The sequence below is a fragment of the Petaurus breviceps genome, unplaced genomic scaffold (genome assembly GCF_028583685.1).
Source record: "Petaurus breviceps papuanus isolate PSGF00001 unplaced genomic scaffold, PetGlider_PUasm1.0 90919, whole genome shotgun sequence".
Lineage (NCBI taxonomy): Eukaryota > Metazoa > Chordata > Mammalia > Diprotodontia > Petauridae > Petaurus > Petaurus breviceps.
The window spans coordinates 42,940,450-42,966,523 of record NW_027187378.1 but is presented as its reverse complement, the minus strand read 5'-3'; the positions used below and the strand labels follow the sequence as shown (position 1 = coordinate 42,966,523).

General features: G+C 35.7%; 1 protein-coding gene across 1 annotated transcript in view; it reads left to right on the top strand.

Annotated features, from left to right (window-relative positions):
* Nucleotides 1–26,074, top strand: part of KCNU1 (potassium calcium-activated channel subfamily U member 1) — a 305,967-nt gene that overhangs the window by 214,274 nt on the left and 65,619 nt on the right. The window contains 3 exon segments of the mRNA XM_069075353.1: nucleotides 10,479–10,578; nucleotides 14,997–15,221; nucleotides 17,748–17,922. Of these exon segments, the coding sequence (XP_068931454.1) occupies nucleotides 10,479–10,578; nucleotides 14,997–15,221; nucleotides 17,748–17,922 (500 nt within the window).

Here is a 26,074-nt window from a genome sequence, read left to right as displayed (position 1 = left end):
AATAACTGCCAAATTATGAAATTCCTGAGGGAATAAGCTGTGACTTTTTTTTTTTTACAATTTTAATTGTTAAACACTCATTGCACATAAAGCACTTTTGTGTACCATTCCTTGAACTTAATTAATATTGTCTCCTTCCTGTCTTTTGCCATGTTCCCAATGAATGTCATACACTTGGACAGGCTCATACAGGGTACTGACAGTTGTCAAACAACTATGAATAAAATATTCATTTGAAAACTATCTGTTCTTGTGCTGAATCACTCATCTATTGGGAAAAGGGCTCTTGTCATTATATATTTCTATCAGTTCTCTTTATAGTTTGGATATCAAACCTTTGTCAGAGATAGTCTTAGGAAAGAATTTTTCTCCCTCCAGTTAACCTTGTTTCACTTCTTATCTAGCATTTGCATTGTAAAAAAGCATTTCAAGTTTATATAATTGATATCAACTATCAACATCACATATTATTAGTACATACCTAGAATTCTCCCCCTAGCCATGGTTGTAAAAGAAATCTCCTTACTTCACTCACTTTTTTTTCATAATATGACCTTTTATACTTAAATTCTGTATTCATTTGGAATTTGTTGGGGTATGTGGTATATGTTGTTTGCATAAAATTAATTTGTTTTTTTATTTTTTATTTTTGCTTTTTGGAGGGCAATTTGGGGCTAAGTGACTTGCCCAAGGTCACATGGTTAGTTTTTGTGTTAAGTGTCTAAGGCCATATTTGAACTCAGGTCCTCCTGACTCCAGGGCCAGTGCTCTGCTTACTGCACCACCTAGCTGCCCCCATAAAATTAATTTGTATCAAACTTTTCCAGTTTTCCAAAAATGTTTGTTAAATAAGAAATCTTTACCCTAATAACTGTAGTGTTTGGTTTAATTGAAGATTAGTATACTATGTTCTAGTATTTCCAGATCTTTTATTTATAATATTTTATTTCTCATTTGATCAACTTTTCTAGTTTAGAATCCATTCCAAAATGTTGATACTCTGTGCCTTATAGGATAGATCTAGATCTGATAGTCATATGGCCTCTTCACTTTTTTCTTTCATTACTTTGCTTGAATGCTTAACTTTTTGTTTTTCTAGTTGAATTTTTTTATTTTTTTTCTGGTTCTGTAAAGTAACACTTTGGTAGTTTGATTGATGTGGTAATAAAATTCTATTAAATTGAATACAACCAATATTAAATTAAATTTTTATGATATTAGCATAGTCTAACTCTATTCCATATCAATTATTTCAATCTTCTTTAATTTCCATAAAGTATGCTTTGTACTTATATAAATTTTTAAAAATATTTTTAAGGGTAGATGTACTCCCAGATATTTTATATATTTTAAAGTAAATTTGAATGGAACTGTTTTTTGTCTCTTCTTGCTAGGGAATTTTTAGTAAGGATAGGAAGGCTGATGATTTTTGTGGGTTTATGTTATATCTTGCCAGTTTCCCAAAATTATTAGTCATGCCAATTAATCTTTAATTTACTTTCTAGAGCTCTGTAAGTGAACCAGCATAAAATGTTTAAATAATAACTTTGTTTCTTCTTTGTCTATTCTTATTCTCTCAATTTGTTTTTCTTATTTATATAACTATCATTTATATACTTATTATTAAAAAATATAACAGTGAGCACACTTACTTTACATCCAATCCTATTGGAAAGGTCATGTTAATAGATAATACTGGTTCTTGTTTTAAGGATTATAATCTTTGCCATATTAAGAAAAGGTCCATTTGTTCCTATACTTTTTATTGGTTTTTAAAAATAATAAATTAGTTTTATATCTTGTAAATTAAAAAATCTTTCCACATTTTTATATAATCATGGGATTTGTAAATTGTTTTGTTGTTAATATCGTTTATCATTTTCCTAACTTTGAGCCAACTTCACATCCTGGCATAAATCAAACCTAATCATAATAGATAATCTTTTGAATATGTTGCTGTAGGCGTTTTGTTAATATTTCCTCAATATTTTTGTATCCGTACTCAATAGAGATAGGTTAACTATAGTCTTCTTTTTCTGTATTATTAGTCCCTAATTTAAGTATCAGAACCATATTTGTCTCATTGAAGGAGTTTAGTAAGAAGGCTTTTTTATTTTTAAATAGTTTATATAATACTAGAGTTAATTGTTTTATTTTTAATGCTAATAGAACTCACAAATTTGACAAAATTCATTGTTGATGTTTATAGAATTTCCTCATTATGATTATCATTTTATTCTGATCATCAAATTATCTTTTAAATAAATTTATCTACATCTGAAAGGTGAATATTAGTCACCTACAATTGTTTTACTGTCTTTTCCTCCCTAGAATGTAATTAACTTTTCTTTTAAGTACTTAGATACTATACCATTTAGTAATTATGTATTTAGTTTCCATATTATTTCATTTTATATTGTGCCTTTAAGCATAATACTATTTCCTAACTTCTCTTTTAAGAGTATCACTTTATACTGTTGAGTATACTTTATATGTTACTTTATACAGTGAGATGATGATTGCCAACTCTTCTTATTAGAGACATAATAGATGCTACTTAAGCTACCTGTTTTAACAATGCCTCACTCTATGTCTCAACATCCTCTTTTTTTTCTCTAACCTCCCATAATCTCTTATCTGAGGACCTTACTTAATAATTCCATGAAAAAATTGAGGATATTTTATTAAGCTTCCTCTTCTTTCCTGCTTATCTCATGTTCAAAGACATCATTTCCCACTATCTCCTCCTTTATTCCATCTTCTGATTAGTCAGTCAACACATTACCACAGCCTGTGATAAACCCTGGGGATGCAAAGACAAAACCACTTGCATGCCTCAGAGCGTTTACATTCTTATAAGGTAGAAAACATTTAAAGGTAAGTATATATAAAATATCTAGTAGGGAAAGCCACTAGCATTTGGGGATATTAAAAAAGGCCTCCTCTTAAAGGTAGAATTTGATCTGAGTCCTAAAGGAAGCCAGGGAAATTAAGTGAAAAGGCAAAGAAATCCAAGCATGGGGGAACACTGAAGCAAAAAATCAGACATGAGATGTAGAATGTCAAATGGAAGGAATAGCAAGAACATCATAGCTAGATCATAGAATGCTTGAGGGGAATGACATGTAAGAAAAGTGAAAAGGTTATGAGAACTTTAAATGTCAGTCAGTGAAGTTTACATTTGATCCTGGACATAGCAATGAACCTGGGAAAAGGAAATAGGATTTCCAAGGACAATCTCAAGGGGTGACGGAAGGGGAAGTAGTCTCTTAGTTATTGATGGCAAGATTCTTGCCAGAATCTTCTTTAATGGGCTGATCCTTCTCCTGGAAGATGGTCATCTAGCCAAGAGCCATTGTGGCTCCAAAAAGGACCAACTAACAGTTGATATGGTATTTGTTGCCTAACAACTCAAAGCAGAATCAAGCAGAAATGCCAGGAGCAGGACAGAGGTCTGTATACAAAATTCATTCATCTGACCAAGGCCTTTGATAACTGTCAGTTGTGAGGACTTATGGAAGATCCTGACAAAGTTTGGTTGTACAGAGCAGTTCATTTGTAGTATTGTACATCAGTTTCATGACATCATGCTTGCCTGGGTTCTCGCTGATAGGCAATGCCCTTGTGCTTTCTCAGTTACCAGTGGAGTGAAGCAAGGTTGTATGTTTGCTCTCATGCTTTTTAACATATTTTCAGTTATGTTCTCAGATGTCTTTAATGAGGATGAAAACAGCATCAAGGTCAGTTACTGCATTGATGGTAAATTATTTAATTTGAAAAGGCTACAAATCAATATTAAAGTGGAAGGACAGTTTGTGCGTGACTTTTTGTTCACAGAAGATTGTGCAAACAATGTAACCTCTGAGACTGAGATACAACAGAGAATGGATCAATTCTCTGTCATTTGTGCTAATTTTGGTTTGACAACACCAAGAAAACAGAGGTTCTCCACCAGTCATAACTACACCATCTATATCTAGAACCATTGAATGCTGCGGGCGAGTTTACTTACCTTGGCAGGATACTTTCCAGGGATATATACATAAATGATGAAGTTGATGCATGCAATGCCACAACTAGCTGAGTGTTTGGGAGACTCTGAAGGAAAGTGGGGGAGAGAGGAGTTATTAGACTGGCTACCAAACTGAAGCTCTACAGAGCTATTGTGCTGACCTCATTGTTATACGTCTGTGAAACCAGTGACATGCTAGGAAACTGAATCACTTCCATCTCAATGGTCTTAGGAAGATTCTGAAGATCACATGACAAAATAAGACCAGAAACTGAGGTACTTTCTTGAGCTGAACTGCCAAGCATTCAAACTCTATTGTAGAGAGCACAACTCCAGTGAATTGGCCACATTGTTTGAATGTTAAATGTATGTTTGCCTAAAAGGCTATTTTTTGGAGAACTCACACAAGGCAAGTGCTCACACTGAGGGCAGAAAAAGTGATACAAAGACACTTTCAAAGTCTCTATAAAGAACTTTTGGATCAGTTGTGAGACATAGGAGATACTGGCACAGTACCATCCAGCATGGTGTGCCCAAATCAAAGAAGGTGCTGTGCTCTTTGAGCAAAGTGGAATTTCAGTAGCTCAAAAGAAAAGTGAGATGCACAAATTTAGAGACATTTCTACTCCAAATGTTCATATGGACTATTTGTTCCTGATCTGTGGTAGGGCATTCCAAACTCATATTGGTCTTATCAATCAATTTGACCCTAACATAATGATGTCATTTTGATCCTCTTTGAGCATGAAGGACAACAATTGCCAGTAAAGAACCACTGGAACTCATTAAGCAAGGGGTAGGGTGATGAGACAGTGGAGGGAAGGGAGGAGTGACATGGTCAAACCTTAAGTAAAATAATCTTAGCAGCTCAGTGGAGAATAGAGTGGGGACAAACTTGAAAAAAATAGAAACCAATTACATAGCTCTTGCAATAGTTCATATAAGAGGGGATGAGGGCAGATGTGAGTAAAGATAATGGAACACATAGATGTTGTAGAGGTAGAAAATGACAATATTTTCAAAAGATTGACTATTTGCTGAGAGATCAATAAAATATGGTTCTAGCATACCCCTGGGCATAACATATTCCAACATTTTCTTTCCTTTATTATAATTGTTATATAATCTTGTGTGATGCTAAATAACAGTTCTTTGGTATGTAGTCTCTTCCTGACATTTGCAACATTTTTATTGTTGTATCCTAGAGTTAAAGAATGGACAAATGTAAAACAATTTCTCAGAGTTCACTACTACAGTAATGCTTTCTAACTTCTGACAGCTGTCGATGCCCTTTTAGTTCTCTTATTTCATTCTTTATCTCTTATTTCAGCTCTTTTTTCACTTTCAGTTACTCATGGAATCTTTCTGGATGATCCATTCTTTTATTTTTCTGAGGTTCTATTTCCAATTGCTAGAATTATTTTCTTCTTCTTAGACTTTTTCTTGGAAGTGTCTTTCCTATTTTATTTCTTCTCTGTATTAGGAGATTTCAGCTATTTTGTCTTTCACCTCAGTTTAAGGATCATGACATAACTAATAATGTTTATATAGTCTATATAGTGTAAGACACTGTGCTAATCACTTTATAATTATTATGTCATCTGATCTTCACAACAACCATAGAAGATAGGTGCTGGTATTATCCTCATTTTTTTTTTTGCTTTTTGGAGGGCAATTGGAGTTAAGTGGCTCACCCAAGGTCACACGGCTAGTTTTTGTGTTAAGTGTCTGAGGCCGGATTTGAACTCAGGTCCTCCTGACTCCAGGGCCAGTACTCTATTCACTGTGTCACCTAGCCACCCCTATCCTCATTTTTAAATGAAGGAACTGAGAAAAACAAAGGTGAAGGGACTTGACCAGGGTCACATGACTAGTAAGTATCAGAGGCCTTCAATTCTGGTTGGTCTTCCTGATTCCAAGATCAGTACTCTATCAACTGCTCCATTTAGTTGCCTCTCATTGTACCAGGGATGATGTCAGAGTCTTTTTATAAAGCTCCTCTTACTATCTTGGATAGAGTGGCTATGACCAGGCCTTCCCTCCCACTATATAGTATAGGTGCCATTCTGGATCAGAAGGCTGGGTCCCGATCTGACCTCTTCTACTCTTGGCCTGTTTATGAAGGCGCCTTGGGATGAATGCTGCCTCCTCTGTAGTCCTGACTTGAAACACAGAATGGGACATAGAGCTGAGACTGGGCCTTGCCTACTGCTGTAGTCAGCAACTTTGTCCCCTTTTTCCTGATGATGCTCCAACTGGGAAGTCAAACTGATCTTAGACATTCTCCTTATATTTTCACCAATGTAGAAGTCAATGACTTTTGGCCGAAATAAAGGGTTTGTACTTGCCTTAGCTCCTGGTTCAGACTGATTGAGAGATTTAGTTGGCTTCAGACCCCTCTCCTAACCAATCTTCAGCTTAGAAGTTGAGATCTAGTTCTCCTAAAAATGCCCCACATATGAGATTGTCCATAGCTTCTTCAAAGATGTCCATAGGTTTTAGGCTGTTGCTTCCTATGGTTTTGGACAGGATGGTGTTGCTAACTGGTGTTTCTCTTGGGTATTATTGAATCTTTGTTTCTCCTGGCACTTTTCCTCATTCCTATAGGGTTTCTCCAGAAAGTAGAGCTAAATTGGAACCTGTCGTGTTGGCATCTTTGTGTAAAGTCCCTGGAATATTTTTTCCTGTGATGACATATTTTTTTGCTTTAAATGTTATTTTATTTTCCCCCAATTACATATCAGGAAAATTTTTAACATTCAATTTTACAAGATTTTGAGTTCCAAATTTTTCTCCCTCCATTCCCTTCCCTTTCCTGAAAATGGTAGGCAGTTTGATATACTTTATACATATGCTATCAGGTAAAACACATTTCCATGTTCATCAAAGTTATGGAAGAAGAAACAGAGCAAAAGAAAAAAAAACATAAAAGAGAATAAAGTGAAAAAATATGCTTCAATCTTCCTTCAGAGCCCATCAATTCTTTAATTGGATATGGATAGCATTTTCCTTTATGAGTCCTTTATACTTGTCTTAGAAAATTCTGTGGCTGAGAAAAGCTGAGTCATTCATAATTTATTGTCACATGATGTTGCTGAGTGTGTGCACAATGTTTTCCTTATTCTGTTCATTTCATTTTGCATCAGTTTGTACAAGTCTTTCCAGGTTTTTCTAAAATGTGCCTATTCATCATTTCTTATTGCACAACAGTACTGCATTATATTCATATACCATAGCTTATTCAGCCATTCCCCAATTGATTGGTATCCCCTCAGTTTCCAATATTTTGCCACCATGATTAGGGCTGCTATAAATGTTTGCATCTGTAGGTAATTTTCCTTTTTTGTGATGTCTTTGGGATACAGAACTAGTAGTGGTATTGCTAGATCAAAGGATATGCACATTTTGGTTGCCCTTTGGGGATAGTTTCAAATTGCTCCACAGAATTGAAGGATCAGTTCTCAACTCCACCAACAGTTCATTAGTGTCCCATATCCTCTCCAACATTTATCATTTTCCTTTTTTCCATATTAGCCAAACTTAGTGTGAGGTGATATTTCAGAGTTGTTTTAATTTGCATTTCTCTAATCAAAAATTATTTAAAGCACTTCTCCATATGCCTGTAGGTGGTTTTTATTTTTTATTTCTTCATCTGGAACCTGCCTCTTCATATCCTTTGACCATTTGTCAATTGGGGAATGACTTGTATTTTCATAAATTTGATTCAGTTCTCTATATATTTGAGAAATGAGGCCTTTATCAGAGACATTTTCTATAAGGATTGTTTCCCAACTTTCTTCATTCCTTCTAATTTTTGTTCCATTGGTTTGTATTTACAAAAACTTTTTAATTTAGTGCAATCAAAATTATCTATTCTATATATTATAATGCTATCTCTTTTCTTTCCCTCCTCCTACATCTTACAAGTAGACTATTCCTTGCTTTTCTAATTTGATTGCATCAATGTCTATGGTACCTTTAAGCAAAATGTAGTTTCCTTCCTTATCTCTTTTAATTAGGTTTATTTTTGCTTTTGTTTAGTCTAAGACCAAGACTATTCCTCCTCTTTTTTTCTTCAGGTGAAGCAGATTCTGCTCCAGCCTCCCTGCTTCAAGTGTGTTTCTTGTAAACAACATATTGTAGGATTCTGATTTTTGATCCACTTTGCTATGTTTCCATTTTATGGAAGAATTCATCCTATTCACATTTACAGTTATGATTACTAACTGTGTATTTCCCTTAATCCTATTCTTCTTCCTGTTTGTCCTTACTCTCCTTTAACCCTTTTCCATCTCACCAGTGTTTTGCTTCTGTCTACCACCATCCCTGATCTGCGCTGCCTTCTGTCAGTCCCCACCCATCTGGTCTTTACTTAATCTCTTCCCCTTATACTTCCCTGTAGGGTAAGATAGATTTCTATATTCAACTCCTCTTTCTCACCCATTAATTTTTTTATGTCATTCCCTCAAATTCACCTCTGTCTATGTATATTCCTTCTAGCTATAGTGTTCTTGATACAATATTTAATAGTTACAAGTATTATCTTTCCATGGAGGGATGTAAAAATTTAGCTCTATTGAATCCCTTATTTTTTTCTTTTCCCTTTTGATTTGTTTGTGCTTCTTTTGGGTCTTGATATTGGAGGTCAAATTTTTGGTTTAGTTTTAGTCTTCTTATTAAGGCTTCAAATTTTTCTATTTCATTGAATTGCCATTTTTCCCCTTGATGTATTATGTTTAGTTTTGCTGGATTAGTGAATCTTGGTTGTAGTCCTGGTTCTTTTGTCTTCTCAAATATCATGTTCCATGGCCTCTTGCCCTTTAACGTTGCAACTGCCAAGTCCTGTGTGTTCCTGATTTTGACTCCCTGATATTTGAATTGCTTCTTTCTGGCCACTTGTAGTACTTTTTTCCTTGACCTGAAAGTTCTGAAATTTGGCTATAATGTTCCTTGGGTTTTTATTTTGGAATCTCTTTCTTGATGTGATTAGTGGATTATTTCTATGTCTACTTTGCACTCTGGGTTCAGCACATCAAGGTAGTTTTCCTTGATAATTTCTTGAAAGATGCTATCCAGGTCCTCCTTTTCATTATGGGTTTCAGGTAGTCCAGTGATTCTGATATTGTCTCTCCTGGATCTATTTTCCAGATCAGTTGTTTTTCCCATGAGGTATTTTATATTTTCTTTCACTTTTTTCATTCTTTTGAATGTGTTTGATTGATTTATGATGTCTCATAGAGTTATTAACTTCCACTTGCCCAATTCCAACAAAAGGTATTGTTTTTCTCAATTAGCTTTCATGCTTTCTTTTTCCATTTGGCCAATTGTTTTCTTTAAGAAGTTGTTTTCTTCAGTGGATTTTTGCTTCTCCTTTTCCATTTGGCCAATTCTATTTTTTTAACAGTTTTCCAAGCTGTTGAGGCTTTTTTTTCATAATTCTCTTGCATCACTCTCATTTCTTTTCGCATTTTTTTCTTCTATCTCTTTTATATATGATTTTTAAACTTCTTTTTGAGCTCTTCCCTAAGTTCTTTCTGGGATTTAGGCCACTTCTCATTTTTCTCTGGAGTTTGGCCCATAGATATTTTGATATTGTTATCCTCCTCTGAGTTTGTGCCTTGAACTTTATATGGTCAGATTCTTTTTTTTTGTTTGTTTGTTTTGTTTCGTTTTGGTTTTTGATCATCTTTTTTGGTCTTTTTCCTTTCTTTTAACTTTGATCTCTGCGTCCAGGGTGGAAGGAGCTCTGTCTCAGGATTCTTTTGCCTATTGTATAGGCCCTGGATAATTACCTGGTTCTGCACTGATGTTGCCCTGAGACCCACAGGGAAGCCGCATGCCTGGTGCTGTGTTGAGGGTGTGGGTTGAGGGGTGGCTGGCACTGCTGGAGGTTATAGGGTTCTGGCAGCTTACCTGGTGCAGAGATGGCACCCTAGTGTTGGTATCTGACATTTGCTGAGGCCCAGTGTTTCTGTATTTCCCCATAGCTACACTGAAGCACGTGGTGGTTCTCAGAGGGGGAGTCTGCCAGTTCCCCTGGCCATGCTAAGGCATGCTGGGGATTCTGGTGTTGGAATTTGCCTGCTCTACCACTCTAGGTCTCAGAATCTCCTGCTGGTTTGCTGAGGTGGTACTTACTGCTTGCTTGCCGGAACACTTTCTGTCCTAGAAACACTCCCCATTTACGTGATTGAGATGGACCTTTCTTGTTGATCTTCCAAGTCTCCCATTCTAAGAAAACCACTTCACTCCATCTTTCTGCTGGCTCTGGTGTTCCAAGATTTGTTCTGGGATGCCATTTCATGGTTTTTTGGAAGTGAATATGGGAGAGCTACAGTGATTTAATGCTTACTCCATTGTCTTGGCTCCTGGAAGTCCAGTTCAAGTCTTGACTTTTAAGTTCAGTTCTTAAGGATATTGCTGAGGCCCTAGAATATTATATTAACTCTCTACTCTCTCTGCTTAGGGATCTGACTACTTTGGAGATTGATATGGAAAACGAACTTTTTGATTACAGTGGCATGTACCACTGGTGTAGGTCAGTCCCTCTGGAAAATGTAATTCTGGTAGGTACCTGTGCAACAAAATCCTAATTGCCTTCCCTAATTCCCTAATAGTCCTAGCATAACCTGCTTTTTTGAGACTAAGTATCTTTATTTTTGCCTAGACTGAAAGTGTATTAGCCAATCATGGGCTCATTCACAGTACTAATTAGCATGGAAGCTTTGACCAGCTTCATTTGCAGACCTGGGGCAGTTTGCTAGGCTTTAAGTGCCCTCCTCTACAATCTTGGAGGCTCACTATATGGATGCTAGACATAGTGAGAAAACCATATTGGTTTTAGCTCTAGTAATGCTCAGAAATCTTAAACTCAAGCTATCTACTAGCTTAAGTCTACCCTAGTAGCAGAGATTATAGGCATGTGCCTTATGTCCCTGCTCTTCTCCTTTCTTCTAATATATAAACTTAGATTTTGAGGAAGGGAACAAACACCCATTTAAACAATCAGGTGATCCCACAATCTACCAGCTATATGACATATCCAGATTATTATGATATCACAGTGGGCTTTTCTTGTAATTAATTGTGTGTCTGACACTGGATGCATGAAATTCTGTTCAAGGAGATAAAAAATCAAGCTGAATTAATATCAATTGACCTGGTTTACCAAGTAGATATGTTCCTGAAAAGTTATTTAAAAGTTTGTAAAGTAAATCAATTCTAATGCACCAAGAGAGCTCACTCTTTAAAATAGTACTGCAGTCTGTCCTTCTGTTGTTGTTATTGTTGTCTTTATAGTGACACATGCATATATACACATACTAATTCTATGTTTTCTCAGGCTGGATTTTCATTTATTGAGTTTCTGAAAGTGGGGCATGCCTGCCAATCAAATATTTGTTTCCCATCTACATTAAAATCAATCTGAGATCTTAGAAGATGTCTATCTATGAACCTCCCTTTACCTTGATCAATTTACCACTCCTCTACATGTCTCAGTTTCCTCATATGCAACAAGAGAAAATCAGACTAAATGACCTTTAAGATAATTTTCAGCTAAGACTTAAAGGGTCTTTTGGTAACATCCTAACATTCCCTTCACAATTCATTTCCCAGTAGTGGAAACTAAGGTATGAGCCAATTAATACAGATGACTTCTTGAATTGTTCTCTGCATGGCTATTTCATCTGTGACTAATTGGGAATCAAAGCTCCCTAATCCTGATTTTCATTAATGGTTCAGTTTACATTGTTAAAAAACACACAGGTGTATGTGTGCCTGTATATACACTTCTCCTCCACACACACACACACACACACACACACACACACGCCCCAGCATGCCTGTGGTTTGATGCCAGTGTCCTGCCAAGGAGGCAATACAGTTTTGCAAGAGTGTAATCAATCACTGGATCAAAAACAGGGAATCTCCTGAGCTGTCATGTCAATTGGAAGACACTTAGGGAACTGAAATTCACCATTTTAGCAATTAAGTGTTTCACTCTAAACAAAGCAGAAGAAACTTCCATTGAGTAGGAAACTAAACATGTTTTCAGTGGAAGGCAAATTTTTGGAAAGTTTTCGGAGTTCATTATAGAACAGAAGAATCCCAGAGGCTAATAAATGGATACTAAGTAATAGATATTATATAGCAGGAAGAACACTTGAATTTGAAACAGTAATGTCCCTATTTAGATGCTTCTGAACTATATGAACACTGAGCTAGCCCCTGAACCCTCTCTGAATATCTGCTTGTCAATCTGTATGGTGGGAATCATAGATCACAGAATTTCAGAGTTTGAAGAAATTTTGTCCAACCCATACCCCACAAAAGGATACCCACTACAACATTCCTTGCAAGTGAACAAGCTTGGTATAAAGATACCTATTTCAGATGGTTGTTATGAAAAAAATATGACCAAACTACTAGAATGATAATAATAATGTGAATTATTATTTATTGAATCTGTAGTGTGAAGACTATACTGTGAGATTTCAGAGATTCTGGAACCTCTTTTGGAGATTTTTGATGTGCACTTGCATCCAGACACCAGAATAGTTCTACTTTTTTCTAAGTAGAGGGCCATGATGGCATGGATTGTTTGACTTATATCAGATAGACTGCTTGAAAAATCTATGATTTTGTCATTTGGGGAACTTATAGTGTGGGAACTCCCTTCACTAATGTAGATTGCAAGACAACAGCCTTAGAAGATAAATTCTAGGCAGTTGCTTCAGGAACAGAGACAGTAGCTTTCTGGATTCCACATAGCTAGTGTGTATGTGTCAAAGGTAGTACTGCAATCAAAATCTTCCAGATTCCAAGCCCAGAATGCTCTCCTCTTAAAAAAAGGGTTTGTTCTGTGAAGTTTGGATTAAGTCAAAGGGCTGTACTTGAGGACCTAGAGGGCCACATGTGGCCTTGAGGTCTCAAGTTCCTTACCCCTGATCTAGTTCAACCCCTATCATTTTAAATGAGGAAGCTAAGATCCAGAGAGGTGGTTAGCCTTAGTCACACTGAGAGTTAACTGCAAAGCCAGATCTCAAACTTAACTCCTCGGATTCCAAATCCAGTGCTCTTCATGCTAAGAAGCAGCTTTGTACCACAGCTTCTCCTAAAAAGCATCTCTAACTGTGCCTATTAATACCCTGTGCCACATATCTTGTTTCTAATTGTTTAGTTCTGTTCAGAAGAGTAATTGTTGGACTTCAGGCATGTTACACTAAATAGCATTAGAGGCTTCATTATTCAACTTAAAACTAATCTGGTTAGCTAGAGACAATTCTTAAATAGATTTGTTTAAAATTCAGATCGTTCATGGTGGGCTCCCCAGACAACATGCTTATGTTTCCTTTTGCAGGGTATTGGGGGAGCTTTGTAAAAGGCAGTTTTACTTAGCACATGTGCTAATTTGAGACTTTTCACTTATTTCAATAGCTGCTTCTGAGTCATCATTTCATGACTTTTCTTCCACCTCACTTACTTGGTAGCCCAATGTGCAACACAGGGAGGGGCTGACCTAGGGGAGTTTCCCAGGAGTACCAGGATCTAGGACCGAAGGGCCCTACTCAATGACTTCATCCACTACCTCCTTCATTTCGTATACAGGAAAACTGAGGACCAGAGATTCTAACTAATCATTGTAGGAGGTCACAATTTTGTACCTGTGCAGAAATGCCATTTTATCTATACCACCTTGTCTTTTATGACTTCCAAGTAAATAACATCATCTCTGAAACTCCATGCACTTTTATGAGCCATGATATACATTGGTATAAATGCATAAAAGAATTTGGGCATTAGACTCAAAAGAAATTTAGCTTTCAATGAAATCTGTTGCCTTGGGAAAGAATATTTATTGCAAATAGGCATTTATATCCTCTTATAGATGACTGGTAGGAAGAAGAAAATGTAGTATGATATAAAAGAATGAACACTGGCTTTCAAGTCTGAACACCTTGATTTGAGTTCAGACTCTGCTATATAGATCGAGATAGATGTAGATATATCTATAGATACAGACATATAGATATATATCTGTGGAAAATACTTTAACTTTTATGGACCACCAGATAGATACTTACAGTTCATTTAGCATAATCCTGAATTTTTGTAGATGAGGACACTGAATCTCAGAGACTTGGCCAAGGTCACTTCAGCAGTCATTATAGCAGATCTAAGATCTGAATTCATGGATTCTGACTTCAAATCCAGAGCTCCTTCCACTAAATTATACTTTGTAAAATTAAGGGGTTGGACTAGATTGGAGGTGTCAAACATAAAATCTCCTTGAATGCAATTCAGATTAAAGCAGAATAAAATGTAATTGGAAAATATCTAATAAAACATAGGTAATATTACATTTTAAACTAAGTCAATATGTTGACTACAAAGATCCTTATGTTCAGGTTATAGCCCCCATTTCTATCAGTGTGATGCAGCAGCTGTTTGAATTTAGGTTTTTCTAGCTCAGTGCTGGATCAATTTTTACCACCTAGCTACCTCTGGATGAATATAGGAATACACATGGTCAAGTAGACCAGATCTGTTAAATACACAGTTACAACATTCCTGAGTGTTATTGAACCAGATTAAAAAGTAATCAGAAAAATATGTAACAAAATAAATAAAAATAAAATTAAACACAGATAATGTTAGTAATGTGTTTGTCAGTCAATTGGTGCCCCACAGGGATCCTTATGTAGGGTTTAGTGTCTCTGTTTCTATGTGAGTTTGAAACCAGTGAAGTAAACCATTCACCCTATCCAGACTTTTGAACTTGACAGTATTTGTCATACCAGAGCTCACTCCTGCTTTGATGTTAGGGGCCCAATAGGCAGAAAACTAAGCCTAGAAAAACTTAATTGTGGAGGAGGAACAGAAAACAAGGATACACATGTAGGAAATTTCATTTCTAGAAATGATGTGTTTGGGGATTTAAAAAAAAAAAACTTCTCTTTTTCTCTGGGTTGTTTCTCTTTAGAAACATATTGAGCATGACACGATAAAATTCCAGAACCATGTTGTCGTCTGTGTCTTTGGAAATGCTCACTCACCACTGGTGGGGCTTCAGAACTTTGTGAGGCCCCTAAGAACCAGTAACTATACCTACAAAGAGCTGAAGGACATTGTATTCATTGGGTCTTTGGATTACCTGCAAAAAGAATGGAGATTCCTGAGAAATTTTCCCAAGCTGTATATACTCCCAGTAAGTGTGAGTGTGGGGGGAGGATATAGAGATATTTATGTCATTGTTGCAATACTGATTCTAAAATGATGGAAAAATCTGAGCAAGAATTGGCCCCCCTTGATACCAAGATTTTCTTATCTGTGAAGATTGTCAAAATTTGGATGGAATATTTATAACAATTTGGAGAATGAAACAAAATATTCACAACAATTAGGAGAAAAGAACTTGGTAAACCCTAAAGTATTATGTAAATTAATTTCATTTAATTTTATTTAATTAATATTATTAAAGACCTTTTAATTTTTTAGAAATAGATTTTAATGTATCTATTTTCTCATTAATGTGGATAATCCGTTTGGGTTCATCACAATCCATAGATCTACCACACATATGTAGTATTTATTTTATACTTATATTCAAAATTTAGAAAATATTACAAGACCCTCAAGATTTTTTAAAAGTTCCTACTATTTGTGAGGATCTATATTAATAACTACGAGAGAGGTATAGAGAAATAACATAGACCATGCTTGTGATGATCACAGTCTTATCTCATAAGAAAAATAAAACAGATACAAAAACACAACATATATAATTATTGTTAAATACCTGCTATTTACAGAGCCCTTTATAATAATCTATTTCTAATATTTCACCATGTCACAAAGGCAATCCTGGGTTCTTTCTTAAAGGCTCTTCAAGATAAATGAGTACATGTTACACTAACCCTCTTAAAATACACAGTGATTGGGGAGGGAGAAATACAACTTGAGGAGTTAGGAAATGCTCCTTGAACAAGTTGTTATTTGAGCACATCCTTGCTTCTTCAAGAATGGATGATGAGCCAACAAGAAAGAGAGAGAAAAATCAGTCCAACAGATATGAAGAGAACCACGACAGAGTTGTGTTATCCAGAGAAATGAATATCCAGAAGAAAAGGTTCTCAATCATATCAAACACTCTACAGAAGTCAAGAAGAATTAGGTTTAAACAAAGGTGACTGGATCTAGCAATAAAGAGATCATTGCTGACTTTGCAGAGAGCAGCTGATGTACTGTGTGTTTATCCTTGAAAGATAAAAGATTTAAAGCTAGAAAGGATCCTAGGCTTCACTGAGCTCAATTCCTTCATTTTGGGAGTAAATCAAGTTCTCAAGAAATCAAGCCCAAGCTTGGATATATAATAAGTGGCAGAACTAAGATTAAAAACCTGATATTTGGACTCCAAGATCAGTGTTTAAACTGAACACTGACCCGGTTAAGTGTAGAGAATTCCATCACCATGTACATTTTCATGCTTTAAAAATGGATCCCAATATACAGCTAGATTTATTTTGACCCATGTACTTTCCTACATCTATTTCCCTCTTGCAGCAGAATGTGAAAGAAGAAAGAGAAATCACCCAAGAACGATTCATAAAGGATTTCCAAATTCTAGTAGGCATTATTGGTACAGTGGAAAGGACACTGTATCCAGAGTCAGAGGACCTGGGTCCAAATTCTAATTCTGCTACTTATTAGTTTAAACCTGTTTCTTATTGACTGTGAAAGTTCGGGCATATTATTTTTCAATCTCTTGACATATTTACTTGTCTGTAAAATGAAAGGATTGCATGAAATCAAATCTAAATCCAGTGATCCTACACCAATGTAACCCAAATGTACAAAGTTCCTTAAATGTGGAAAGCACCATCTAGGTAGGTACTGAGGATAAAAAGACAAAAAAAAAAAGCCAATCCCTTCTCTCAAGGAGCTTACTTCCTAATGGAGAGATACAACACATTATATAAAAATATAAGTATTGGCATGATAATCTGAGGGAGAGAACATAAGCTATCACAATTGTTAGGGAACCCTCACAGGCTTTCTTTAGGAGATGTACCAGGAGCCGTATTGGGGTTCTAAAAATTGTCACTATTGTAACACTATGTTTTCTTCTGTCAGTATGAAATGTCCTTTGGATTTAAGCTTTGAGACAGATGTTGAATTTTTTGCTGATTGATGTTTCTAGCTCTTTAATTTGCTTTTAAAAAATTGCCCTGTTTCACCATTATATAAGAATTCTTAGGACCCTAATTCAATTGCTTCCTTGGCCTACACTCAGATAGTTGGGAACTGATTATTAAATATAACTAATAATAATTAAATAATAAAAAAGATTCCTTCCTTGAAGGATTTCCAAAGCAGAAGCATCTGGTATTTAGCAAGTTAATCTGTCACCATTAGCTTTGCAGCATACCTCCTTCCCACCTTTAGCCTTTTTAGTTAAAGGCCTGCCTTTCTTTTTGCTTGTATTTATATCTCCAACACTTGACAGTGCAGAGATATTATAAGCACTTAATAAATGCTTGTTGGCTGGCTGACTTCAAAATCAATCACATTCAGGACTGACCATTGACAAAATTGTGAATTAGGGTAAGATTGCCTTTATTTCTTCTAGCCTGATCTTTCATTGCTTTTATGTTCAATATATGCTTATCCACAAGGTTAAGTAACTGCCTAACTTCTAACTAAGCCTCTTTCCTTCCTCCCTGTTTCCATGTAGGGATCTGCTCTCTTTCTTGGAGACCTAATTGCAGCCAACATTAAAGAATGTTCAATGTGTGCCATCCTATCCCAATCATCTGAGTTGTCACGTAACCGTTTTTTGCTCGATGCTGAGGCTATCTTGGCTACTCTCAATATTCGCTCTCTTCAAGCCTCTAGCAATTTGTCAGAAGGTAAGAACTCTCCTAGAAAGGAAGACAGAAGGGAACACAAATGGAGAAGCAAATCTTTCCTCTTTAAAGTGGAAAATGTCCTGAAGGAAGGAAGTTGAACTTGAGAACTCCATAGCTCTTTTCCATAGTTATGATTCTATGATGGGCTTGCACTTCAGTCCTTTGTAACAATGTCATGAGTAAAATTGGTATCTGTATTCATTTTAATCATCTATAATATTTTCTCCTTTGAGGCCAACTCAAAGTTACTTTTTTATCTGAGTTACATGTAACGACTTTCTATACTGTTGTTATAATTTAGAGTTCTTGGAACATGAGAAAGAACACTTTACTAAGAAACATGATCTGAGCTCAAATCCTTCTTTTGATATTGTTATGTGTTTTTTTTTCTGAGAAAGTCCCTTCTCCATGAACCTCCATTTCCTCATCCCTAAAATTAGCATAAAGATGTCTATATTACCTACCTCACAAAATAATTGCAGTTGTTACCTTCTATATCTAGAGAAAGACAGACAGACTAAAGATAATCTTTAAAAAATTGCAAAACATATATTGTGGTATGGGGAAAATCAAAGAGGCTTTGTAAATCTTCAAGCACAAAATAAATGTCAACAATAATCAACAGGGGTGGCCAGGTGGCTCAGCAAGTAAGAGCACCGGCTCCAGTGTCGGGATGACCTGGGGATCAAATCCAGGTGCAGATACTTAGCACCACACCCAGAAATAACTAGTCGTGTAACCTTGAGCAAGTTACTTAACCCCGATTGCTTTAAAAAAAAAAAACAATAATCAACAAATATTTATTGAACATCTACTATGATTTGAGGGTTATAGGAAATACAAAACTATATACTTTAAAGTTACATGGTATGTATAACTATATAGTTATATGCTACATTTAACTTTTCAAAATACTTCCAAATCTATTATCTTTGTAAGGGACATCAAATTTTGTTTGGGCAATAATTAATTGTGGGATTTTTTTTGCTGTTTAATGTATTATCCTGCTCTTTGCCTTATACTTTTAATTATATTTAAATTGTCCTTTTCGTCATTATTATTAGTATCACATAATTTACATTGACTAGTGTGGATGGGAAGCTGAAAGGAGAAAATGAATTTGAATAGAAATAAGTTCAAAATATAAAACCCTGAAGTAATATGAAAGGCTGTTACATGTTACATTATCTGGACTGTGGCACTGTGAGATTATGCAAGTATGAATTATTCAATATCTGTATCCTGTTTGACAAATGAGGAAACTGAGATATAGAGACATTAAGGAGCATTCTATAGGAATCTAGTATATGAGGAATCTAGTTTATTAGTAGAAGAATCAGATTTGGTGCTTTGGTTAAAATCCAGATCTCAAGATTCTTAGGTATTTCTCCCATATTATACTGCCTAAAAGACTGAAATTTTTATGAGCTTTTTGTGTGTCATTAGGTATAAAATTCAATGCAAATCTGCCTAAATGGTGACTATTCCATAGACATGTGAACAATGACTTCTCAGGCTCATACCTGCTACAAAGGGTGGTAATCCTTAGTAGAATTCATATCTACTAGGAGATAAATATAAACATCTATATGTTCATATATGCCTATTATATAGATCAAAAATACCTGTTTATACATAGTTCAATTCAATAAATTTTAATTGTTCCTTTGCCATTATTGGCTGCATGTGAAGAGGCAGAGACCTGAAGTAAGAACTAATACTGTCATTCTAGTTTCCATATGCCAAATTTAATGTAATACAAGAGTCTTCATCCCTACTTTCAAGACTTTCTCAGAGCCAAGTAAAGTACCTTTCCATTCCCATGAAGGCAACAAAAATGAGACTACAGGTGCTGTGATTTGTCCTATTTCATGGAATTTTTAATGGAATTTCAGAATTAGAAAATATCTCAAGGCCATCTTATCTGATGTTCCACAAAATGTCAGAGTTTCTTCTATAACTTCATTTCTGGATTATCTAGCCTCTGAAGATTTCCAGATCCAGAGAACTCATTACCTTCCAAGAAACACATTCAAACCTTGAACTACTCTAATTATAATAAATGATTTTTTTAAATATCGAAATGAGATCTTACTCTATAATTTCCTCCTAGTCTTAGTCCTACCTTTCAGAACAACATGGAATAAAAAATCTACTATCTCTTGAACACGACAGTTTGAAGACAGCAGCCTGAGGATTCATGTCTCTTTTTATACCATTTTTCTCTCCATAGGGGGTCTTTTGCCTCTTTTCTTATCCTCAGCACTTACCACACAAAATGACTGGATAAATGTTTCTCAAGTGATTGATTGATTGAAATATTCTTACTCTCCATCTTTGCCTCCTGGCTTCCCTAGACTTCTTCAATTCCTGGGTAAAATCTCACCTCTATGGGAAGTTTACCCCAGTCTCTCTTTCTTTTAGTGTCTTCCTTCTGTTGATTTTTTCATATTTATCTTGTATATAACTTGTTTGTACATATTAGTTTTAGGAGTACAAACCCATAAGTCACCCTACAATCTGGGAATAGAATCTGCCCTCTAGGGTGTTAATTCACAAGTAAGAGTGCAAGTTGTAAGAATATTCCAAAAGGATTGCTACAGGTACTCTTGTTATGTTCATACATTTAAGAAATATTTATTGAATGTCTAGCAGACTATATAATTGTAGACATGCATAGAGTCTGAGTCAAATATAACATGGTGGGTTAGCATACCTTGGGCAAGGATTATCATTGACATTTCAACTTTCCCTCAAGTGTCTCCCTCAGGGTAAAGACCAATGATCAAATTCCCCCAGGGTATGCCAGCCCACCAAGCCCGCCGAATGTGTACCTATATACACTATATAATTACATCTCTTCTTCTTGTTTCTCTCTTTCCCTAATGTTCGAGATGTTAATCTTTCTCTCTTTCTCCTTACCTTCTCACTCCTATAATATCTATTTACTAACCGCTGAAGTTTGATGTGTCATGTTCCTCTATTTCTCTCCATCCTCAATCCAACCAATCTTTGAGGACTCACTATTCTTTCTATCTCTTTTTACCTTACCTCAAGGATTGAAACCTCACCTTCATCTCCCTCTCTTAACCTTCTCTCCATAGATACCTGAAGACTCAACTTCCTTTCTTTAACCTTTCTCTACTCCCTGACATATGAAGCCTCACCTTCCTATTAAGAAGTAGCTAGAGATGTAGTATTCATTTATTAAAAGATCATCTTGTATATGCATGGGACTCCATAGTAACTATATCATTCTCCTAGAGGCATTGGAGCTACTAAATAATGTGTGCTATAATGAATAAGATCAGGAATATCCAACTCAACCTAACAAGAATAAATATGAGACCTTCCTTTATTTTGACCTTGAAAAAAATCTTCCAAAGCAAAGCATGGACAATCCCATTGACAATACATTGAGAGAATAGAGGACATCTCCTTTTATTGACTGTGAACTATTTACAAAGATTTGGAGGGATTTTTAGTCTACTGAAGATGATTTATTAATTTATCTCTACTTTTGACTTCCTTGGCTCCCTTCAATATTCAGCTTAAATCCAAATTTCTGCAAGAGTCTCCCTTCACTACCACCACCCCTGCCTCAGTTAATGCTTTCCCTAAGGACTTAAATCCTACTGAAGATAGCTAGATGGAAAGATAACTAGATGATAGATAGATAGATAGATAGATAGATAGAGACATAGATAGAGACATAGATAGAGACATAGAGACAGATAGATAGATAGATAGATAGATAGATAGATAGATAGATAGATAGATAGATAGATAGATGGATGGATATTTTGTACATTTATATCTGTTTTCTTTTTTTTTCTCCCCTAGAAAGTGAGCTCCTTCAGGATAAGAATCTTATTTTCCCTTTCTTTGTATCCCACAGTTTGGCACTTAACACAGTGCTTAGTACATATTAAGTATTTAATAAATACATAATGGTGATGATGATGATGATTGCTTTGCTTCTGAGCCATACCTTAGGATTGGCCTCTCTAGCACCACTTTCCCAGAAGTTGCACCTCCCCTTTATTTGACACAGAATGTTTAATAAATCCTTTGGATTGATTGAAAGAGGAAGTGATTAAAGAGAAGCTTTGCCCAGTTAGAGAAGAGCATGCTGAGGACAGTGGTGGCATTGCTTTTTGCTGTCCTTGCTGGGACTGGCTGGTAATTCTACTTAACCTGTTCCACAATAGGCTGAGGTCCACAAATGAATGGTCACAGTCCAGAGTGTATGAGTTTCAGTGCACACCAGATTCTAGCAATCCAACCTCTATGCATTAAATCCTAGGATTACAGTTACTCCAGAAATTTCCCTTTTGTAGCTAATAACCAGTTCTTTTGGAAGTATGAATTGAACATCCTGTGGAAATTGCCTTTAAGGAAAGGGATACATCCCTTTCCTTACTAAAGGGCAAATTGTTGGAAAGTAAACAAATTAAAATTTCACATGCTTTGAACAACTAGGCCCCAAGAAGTACCAAGAAGTTGCCTGAGGGAACTTATAGGGTTTTGGACAGTAACAGACTTACAGCTGATCAACAGCCATACTAATTATTGTGTGCCTTTTATTTACTTATTTCTTTTATGCTAAATACATACTGCATATTTTATCCAAACACATATGATTATTTTTGAAAAGTAAATGTCATTATGCCAAGGGAGTCAATAAAATACACAAGGCCAAGAAAGGAAGCAGGATTTCACCAATGGGTTCGATTGAATAGATCCATACACTCACATACAAACGAGACAATGATCTGGTACTACTCTGTATGCAGAGTAACCTCAAATGTCTTTTCACAAACTCTCAAAGTTGAGCAACAAATACGAGAAGCTAACAGTCTTAATGAGAGGGAAAACTTAACCACTTAGAGTCAATGGCATGCAAACTAGGACTATAATTCTATATTGTTAAACACTATTCAAAAGAAACAGGATAAGTAAAAGTCAGTAGGGTAATATTGCATGTTAAGTAAGTATATGCACATGAGGAATTCAAGAATATGAAGAGTATCGAATGAAGATCAAAGAAAGGAGAAAGAGAAGTAATTTTATCATTGGAGTTGCTGATGACCTATAGAAAAAGAGGAATAAGGGGTGTGAGAAGTACATCATGAACTTGGCACAGACATGATATAATAGTGATGTGGGTCTTCAATTATCCATATAGATATCCAGCTAAATGCTATCTCTCTGACAAAAAAGCAGAACAGCTAACAACTTCTTGACTTCCCTAAGTGATAATTTCATCCTTCAGAACATGAAAGAACTAATAAGGGTCAATTGGATTCTAGATATGATTCTCACAAATAAGGAAGAACTAGTTGCTAGGGCAGAAATGATAGGATCTTGGGGTTTGGGGTGAAGGAAGAGAACACCACTTTATAACAGAATTCATCATATCAGAGGAGGATAAATCGAGATTGTCTGGCACGCACTTGCAATTTTGGGAAAGTAGGTTTCAAGGGCTTCAGAGGAAAGATAGTGAGGGTTAGGAGATACTCACAAATTAAATTCAGAAGATAGGGTAACAGTCCCCAAAAAGAGAAAAAAATAAGATTTATCTAGAGAGACTGAAGTGGATGAGCATGGAGTTCAAGAAGAAATTCAGATTAAAATAAAAGAAATGTGGGGGTAGCTAGGTGGCATAGTGAATAGAGCACCAGCCCTGGAGTCAGGAGGACCTGAGTTCAAATCCAGCCTCAGACACTTAACACTTACTAGCTGTGTGGCCTTGGGCAAGTCACTTAACCCCAACTACCCTGCATTCCCCCCTCCAAAAAGCAAAAATTTAATTTAAAAAAAGAAAAAAAAAAGAAATGTGCATAATTGTAAGCAAGGGCAACAGAAGAGAAATAAAAGAGTGTATCATGGTCTGTAAAAATAGTATCAGGAATGCTAAAGCTCAGAATTAATTAAGGATGACAAGGGAAGCTAAGAGCAACAAAAGGTTATAGAGCTGTTTTTGTCAGGAAAACTTAAGTTCAATTCAGGCATCATTTACTAACTGAAATCCTAATTCAATTAAACTCTGTTTGCTTCAGTTTGTTCATCTGTAAAATGGAAAATAATAGCAACTACCTTTCAGGACTGTTGTGAGGATCAAATGAGATAATAATTTCAAAGTTCTTAGCATAGTGTCTGGCACATAGTAAGTGCTATATAAATGTTAGCTATTATTGTTGTTGTTTTTGTTGTTATTGTTATAATTAACTGTAAAGTGAGCTTATTAATAGCCTATATCTAAGGGTTGTTAGGATCAAATGAGGTAATGTTTTGTAAAGCATTTAGCATAGAACCTGGCACATAACAGGTGCTTAATAAACACTTATTATCTATCTTGTTTTTGTTTTTTTGTATTTTATTTTTTGAATTAAATTTTATGTTTATTTTAAGATTACCTCATTTATTTCCACAAGATTTTGAGTTACAAATTTTCTCCCCATTTTTCTCCTACCCACCACCCCAAAACAGCAATCCCGCTGAATATCCCCTCCCCCAATCTGTTTTCTCCTATATATTCCCCCATTTCCCCTCCGACTTTCCAGTAGGGCACGGTGCATCTCTATGCCCCAATGCATGTATATCTTATTTCCCAGTTGCATATAAAATAATAACAATAACAATATATTTTTAAACATTTGATTTTAAAACTCTGAATTCCAGATTCTTTCCCTTCTTCCCTCATCACCCACCCTTACTGGGAAGATAAGCAATTCAGCATAGGTTGTAGATGTGTAGCTATGCAAAACATTTCCATGGTGGATATATTGTGAATGACTGACTATATTTCCCTCCATCCTATCCCACCCCCCAATTTTTCTATTCTCTACATTAATCTTGTCCCTTTTCAAAAGTGTGTGCTTCCAAATTCCCTCCTCCCCAGCCTGCCCTCCCTTCCATCATCCACCCTCTCACCCCTTTCCCCCTACTCTCCTATAGAGTGAGATACCCTATTTAGTGTGTATGTCATTCCCTCCCTAAGCCAAATTCAGTGAGAATAAGGTGGACTCATTCCCTTTTGCCTTTCTGTTCTTCCCCTCCATTGTAACCATTTTTCCCTTGCCTCTTCTATATGAGATAATTTACCCCATTCTGTCTTTCCCCATCTCCTCTCATTATATTCCTCTCTCACCTCTTAATTTTACCTTTTAAGTATAATCCCTTCCTATTCAATTGGTCCTGTGCCCTCTGTCTATGTATGCCTGTACATATATATATGTGTGTATATATATATATACACACCCACTCACATATGTATTCACATGCCCATATACACTCCTATATAGAAATATTTATGTATATATAATACACTTATATATGTGTATATATATATATATATACACACAAATATACACACACATTTCCATTCCCTTCAACTATTCTCATACTGAGAAAAGTTTCATAAATTACAATTATTGTTTTTCCATGCAGGGATGTAAATAGTTCAACTTTGATAAGTTCCTTATGATTTCTTTTCCCTGTTTACCTTCTCATCCTTCTCTTGCTTCTTGTATATGAATGTCAAATTTTCTATTCAACTCTGGTTTTTTCATCATGAATGCTTGAAAGTCCTCTATTCCATTGAATGACCATATTGTCCCCTGAAGCATGACACTCATTTTTCTGGGTAGGTGATTCTTGGTTTTAATCCCAGCTCCTTTGACCTCTGAAATATTATATTCCAAGCCCTTTGATCCCTCAGGGTAGAAGCTGCCAGATCCTGTGTTATCTTGATTGTGTTTCCACAATATTAAAATTGTTTCTTCTTGGCTGCTTGTAGTATTTTCTCCTTGATCTGGGAACTCTGCAACCTGACTATAATATTCCTAGGAATTTTCTCTTGGGGATTTTTTTTTTCAGGAGGTGATTGTTGGATTCTATCAACCTCTATTTGACCTCTGGCTCTAAAACATCAAGGCAGTTTTCCTTGAGAATTTATTTTTTTTTAATAGGCAGACACTTTAATGAGGTTTGTTTTTTTTTAATGGAAAATCAAGCAATGCTGCCGGCATTAGATGCAATACTGGGCCACAGGAAGTTGTAGCACACACACACACACACACACACACACACACACACATACACATTCCTTGGCAACAGTCCTTGTGATGGCTGAACCTTTCATCTCACC